The 5,140-nt window shown below is 54.7% G+C and overlaps 2 protein-coding genes across 2 annotated transcripts in view; one reads left to right on the top strand and one right to left on the bottom strand.

The window, feature by feature from the left end:
- Positions 1-733, bottom strand: part of Pmar_PMAR014469 (hypothetical protein) — a gene marked incomplete at both ends in the record, with an annotated part of 873 nt that extends 140 nt beyond the window's left edge. The window contains 4 exons of the mRNA XM_002785380.1: positions 1-136; positions 181-353; positions 404-580; positions 625-733. The exon at positions 1-136 is cut by the window's left edge and continues 4 nt beyond it. Of these exons, the coding sequence (XP_002785426.1) occupies positions 1-136; positions 181-353; positions 404-580; positions 625-733 (595 nt within the window). The remainder of the gene's footprint in view (positions 137-180; positions 354-403; positions 581-624) is intronic.
- Positions 734-2,321: 1,588 nt separating this feature from the next.
- Pmar_PMAR014468 (vesicle transport protein, putative) lies at positions 2,322-5,134 on the top strand (the record flags this gene model as incomplete). Its single annotated transcript, XM_002785379.1, has 16 exons — positions 2,322-2,460; positions 2,514-2,639; positions 2,688-2,830; positions 2,873-2,981; positions 3,028-3,109; positions 3,154-3,301; positions 3,349-3,886; positions 3,937-4,049; positions 4,099-4,219; positions 4,262-4,346; positions 4,392-4,467; positions 4,524-4,637; positions 4,687-4,784; positions 4,829-4,903; positions 4,952-5,035; positions 5,084-5,134. Coding segments are annotated over 16 exons (2,102 nt in total), but the record flags the coding sequence as incomplete, so codon positions are not given.
- Positions 5,135-5,140: the final 6 nt, after the last annotated feature.

Below are 5,140 nucleotides of genomic sequence, written 5' to 3'. Positions count from 1 at the left end.
TCCCTATTAAATGGTCACTGAGGCCCCTCACGGCCATCGGCCCACTCTGGCACAGTTTACAGCCAAAGTTACTCCCCTTCATTGAAATAAAATCGGGCATGAAATTGAAGGGCTCATATGAGGCTGAGCCGACAGTCTGAACAGAGAGCATCAGACAAAGCTCCTGGGCAGGCAGATGACCTCAACTTTCGCTGGGTTGGAGGCCCTCGGGGTCACTGTAGATGCTTCATCAGTAGGAGGCAACGTCGCCATCGCCCCCTTGTGTTTGGCAGAGGCAAGGTGACCAAGCATTATCTCATACTTGTCACACTTCTTATCACAGAGTCGACAGTACAGCCAGCCGGCCCTCACACCTGCCGGTGGGAGGTGAGGGACGACCATGACACTCCTCGGGGCCACCTACCCGAGCCATAGTCCCGACCATTGGAGACCACCACGCAGTTCCGGCTGAGGACCCCAAGCTGGTCCACCGTCAAAGTGCCTAGGCCGAAGGGAGCCGGAAGAAGGCCCGTCTCCATCTTGAGATGCCTTCGAGGCTCTCTTGAGCCCTGATCGGCTCCAGGGTGACCGGCCTGCTGACCTGACAGGATGGGGTATCGTCGTGATAGAGGAAGTCCTGCCCACCCCATGCCCGTGACTGCTGCCAAGCAGAGGACGCAGGCGACTGGCTGCCATCTGTACTCTCCCCATCCTCTTCCTTCACGTGCCCGACACTCCAGCCACTCGCTATCATAGCGAAAAAGGGCGGAAGAGGGCGAGCCTATTCGCTACCCTGTACCACCACACTGAAGTCGAACACTTCATTAGTGATAGAAACCTTCAACACCTTCACAATACATGGTAAACGACTTAGTGTCTTCGCGGACTGTCCCGACCGAGACAATAAATGCGAAGATCAGTGGCTTCTCTGGCTCCTATGACCATCTACCCATCCAGGGGACAGCAGACGACCGTTAGGAGCATACAAGAGCCTCTCCACCCTACAATATGGGACCATCTCATCAACGACAGGTTCAGGCGGAGGTGGTACGGCAGCAGAGCGGCCGACTCAGAGGAGGGGGAGAATGCCTAACCATCCACCCCTAAGCGACCCTCCGCCTTTTCAAACCTACGCTATCTTGTGTGACTGGTGACCGGCTACCATTAGCAGCCTCGACGACCTGGGCCCTCCAAGCCTCTCCATGAGCCCTATACTCCCCTCTCAGCCAGTGTTGGGATATATGTGCGTATTTTCCCACACTGCTCTCAGCTGCAACAGAGGCCCACTCCTGGCCATTGAGATGCGCTTCCACACACCACGACGTCGGGTTCTTATAATCCTTGGAAACTCCGGATTGTCCACCACAGGGGGCTTGCCTACTCCGGGCCCTAGCAGCAGTAACAGTAGCCCTTCAAGTCGCTTACCCCTCCCACCACTCTGCCCAAGAATCCATCATCTGATCCAGGGCATGACCAGCCTTGCGTGCCTGTCCCTCCCCCTGGTCAGTCCAGACCTTCCCCCCTCTATGAGCCCCAAAGAGGAACTGCACGTGCGATTGAGAATTTCAATAACAAAACAGCGCAGCGAACAGAACTCCTGGCCCAAGCCCTGTTGTATACTTATCGTAGCAGTAATGGCTCCTTGATCCCACCAAAGGCATAAGCCCTACTATCGCGTAACGCCACAGGGGCTCAAGCCTGTGTACCTGCTATGAGGGTAACGGTCCTACTACCAGAGTATGCCCATCCCATTGGCTGGCAGCTCTAACTCCACAGCCCTCCAGGAAGGCTAGAGCTGCTCACCAGTGAAGAGGCCCATGCTCGGCCCTCAACGAAGCACCCCCGTGTCATGTACATGTGCCTACTGCTGCACACAGGCACTTCCCTGCACCAATCGATTGGGGTTCCTAGGAGGTGTCAACATGAGCCCAGAGACTCGTCCTAGTGGCGTACAGCATCATGCGCAGTAGCCTTGAAAGCTGTTACTTGAGTGCTTCGATGAGCATCCAACTACTCCACTCTACTACCGTCACGCGCCCCGAAATTACTATCGTGAATAAACTCTCCTCAGAGAGATCGTCGGACCTAACCGTCCGTTCACATACGCCTCTCTGCTGAGTAACAACTGGAGGCAATTTCGTGGCGCGTGACGGTGAAAAATCAGCAATCGCGCACGCCCGAGGCCTGCTAAAATCGTCAGTCACACTTGGATGTAATTTCCCTATTCTTTCCTCTCGCTAACCTCAGTAGACTTTCCCCAGAGGGTCACGCCATAGGGTTAGTCTCGTTAAACACGAAGTAGTTTTCTCTCATCGGTTTTAGGTGACTCTGTTTAGTCATCAATGTCATACTATCAATCGCCGTTCGGTCAGAATACTGCGGGAGGCCCGGGCCCATCGTCAGTGCCGGTCCAATCCTCACCTTTCCCAGGAGGGGCCCCTCAGATGGCGCCCCCGCCTCAGGCTGGACAACAGGCTAGTGGTATGTGGGGATTAGCGGGAACTCCCTCACAATAGGGGCGTCTTATATCGCAGGTCCTTACGGTGCGCCACCACAAATGCCTGGTGGTCAGCATCCCATGGCGCCCCCTATGGGCCAGCCCAGCGTGGGACCACCTCCCCTACCTGGGCAGCACATGCCAGGCCCTCCGCCATCCTATGGTACTACAAGCCTCCATGGGGTTCACTTGAGCCACTTTTCCTCCTTAGCGTCTACTCCCACCAACGCTGCTCCAGGACAGGCTTTCGAGTACGTGGCACCCGGACCTGCACTCAACCAATCAGCAGCGATGGCCCATGGGGGCATGGTCTCTCATGGGGGAATGGCACCTGGAGGGGGTCAGGTTTTGGAGGTAGGCGGACGAGCGCTGGGGATAAGTGATGCCCATCTGTAGACTGCCGAGTGTGACCCAGCCCTTAATGCGCGGCCCGAGTTCCTCAGAAGCAGCTTCAGTGTAATGCCTGCTAGCGAATCTACTCAAGTGAAGGCCAAGCTGCCTATAGGTGAGATATTCTATCCCAAAGGTCCAGGGTTCAATTCTTGGTACAGGTTTTTTCTGCCAGCCTTTGGCCCCCACCGACAGCCAGGTTCCCGTCGCTGATGTGATTCATCGATGCGCCCGGTGTCGGACGTAATATTCGTACTATCTGTTCTCCCTAAGCAGCAGCTCTTCAGGTATCTCAATCCGTTCGCTGCCCTCAACTTGCAGTTGCGGAGGTGGATCTGTAACCTCTGTGGCCACTCCAATGGGATTGACGTTTACGAGCCCCCACCGGAGATGACCTGTGGCACAGTAGATTTCATCGCCACTCAGGACTATATGGTATAGCTCGGAAAGCCGCTCGCGGTGGTGCCTGATAATGGTCGCAGGTTCGACCCCCGGTACCTCCAGTTTATGTCTTCTGTTTCGAGAAGAGTTACACAGCAGTGTCCACGGGGTTGGTCCGTGTGGCAGCTACTGCTATAAAGGACACTCTCCCGAGTCTACCTGAGCGGTCACAGATCGCCCTCATGACATTTGATGACAAGAGTGTGAGCATCTTCGATTTGCAGGTGAGGCCACCCCCCAATGTAGAGCACGTGTTATTCCCATGGCACCTTCTTCAGAGTGCGAATGGTACGGAATATGTGATTACTGATGTGGACGATCCCTTCCTACCTAAGCCCATGGATAGCCTTCTAGTGAACGTCTATGATGATGCTGTTAATGCCACTATTAATAACGTCCTCGACAGCCTCGCCGAGATGAACCCTCCATCAGTGGCCACTGACTGCTGCTGTGTCACAGCTGCAGTGAAAATGGCCAACTTGGTCATGCGTCATCTCGGTGGCAAGCTGAGTATCTTCTCGTGCACTAAGCCCATTGAGCTCACACCTAGCAAGTTGAAGAAGGAAGAAAGGGCTCCTGGTAGTAGAGAGATAGGGGTCTATCCTGAGGGCCCCGAACGTGTGTTGCAGATGCCTCGAGCATGATACCACCATCGTCGTCGGTCTTCAAGGATATGACATCGGATCTCATCGCGGTTCAGATCACAGTGGAGCTGTTCGTCGCAACAGACAATTTGCATATGGTAGATGCAGGGTGTGGGGATCGAACCTGCGACTGTCTGATTGTTGCAGGATTTGGCCTCACTAGCGCCTCTTGCTAAGTACACAGGGGGTGACATGCGGTATTATCCCTTATTCCGAGAGGCCTTCCGGGGCGAGCACTTGCGGCAGGATATACAGCACATGCTCACTCGTAAGATTCTCTTCACTGTGACTTTGAAGAATCTTTTCCCAGGCGAGACGGGCTTCGAGGCGGTGATGAAGTTTAGAGTGTCCCCTGGGTACCAACTTAAGAGCTACCATGGGCATCTCTTCCAACGGTAAGGGGCCTCACTTGCTCGATGGGGGCATATGTTGGTGTTTAGGACTCGGGACCTTCTGGTGGCACCCAACTGTACAGAGGATGAGACCTTTGGGTGTATCGTTGAGGTCAACAAGGATGTACTATAGACTACTATGGAATAGTGATGTTGAAAGGTTTGCTTTGTCATTGTCAGTTCTCGGGCCCACAAGCTCGTTCGGTGTGTATACAGGCGGCGTTGTTGTACACGTCCTCGGCTGGCGAGCGCCGTATACGTGTGAACACTTCGCAGTACCCCAAGTCGTTGGATGTAGGATGGCCCTCTGGGCTTGGGTCTTGGGCCTATTGGGGTATCTTAGGTTGAGCAAGTGATGGCTTCATGTGATGCCCAGGCGGCTGCTATCATCATGGGCAAATATGCTATCAATGAGTCGAGGAACGTCAGCGATGCCCGAAAGTAGGGCATGGGGCATTCAGGGGTTTTATAATCGACCTCGTCAGGTACCTCTTGGACACGACCCAGGCAGCCCTGGCAGGTCCTAATGCGCGTCTGGAGAACTTGGAGGCACTCCCAGGGTGAGTGAAGGGCATTGTGAGGGACAGGACGTTGGTTTTGATGGTCAGGTTGGTTCTTGGGCTGCTGAAGAGCGATGTGTTTAGTGCTGCTGGGGACATTACTCGGGATGCACGAGCGTATGAGGCCCACAGGTAATGTGGTGGAGGTCCTTGGGCTTTGCTCATCTCCATCACTTGCAGGTTTGAGTCCCTTCCTATCACTTTGGGAGACGCTTTGGCGGCTCCTAGGATGTTCGG

Source organism: Perkinsus marinus (assembly GCF_000006405.1).
Source record: "Perkinsus marinus ATCC 50983 genomic scaffold scf_1104296932806, whole genome shotgun sequence".
Classification (NCBI taxonomy): Eukaryota; Perkinsozoa; order Perkinsida; family Perkinsidae; genus Perkinsus; species Perkinsus marinus.
Note: the sequence above shows the minus strand (reverse complement) of the source record. Positions and strands in the feature narration are given on the sequence as shown.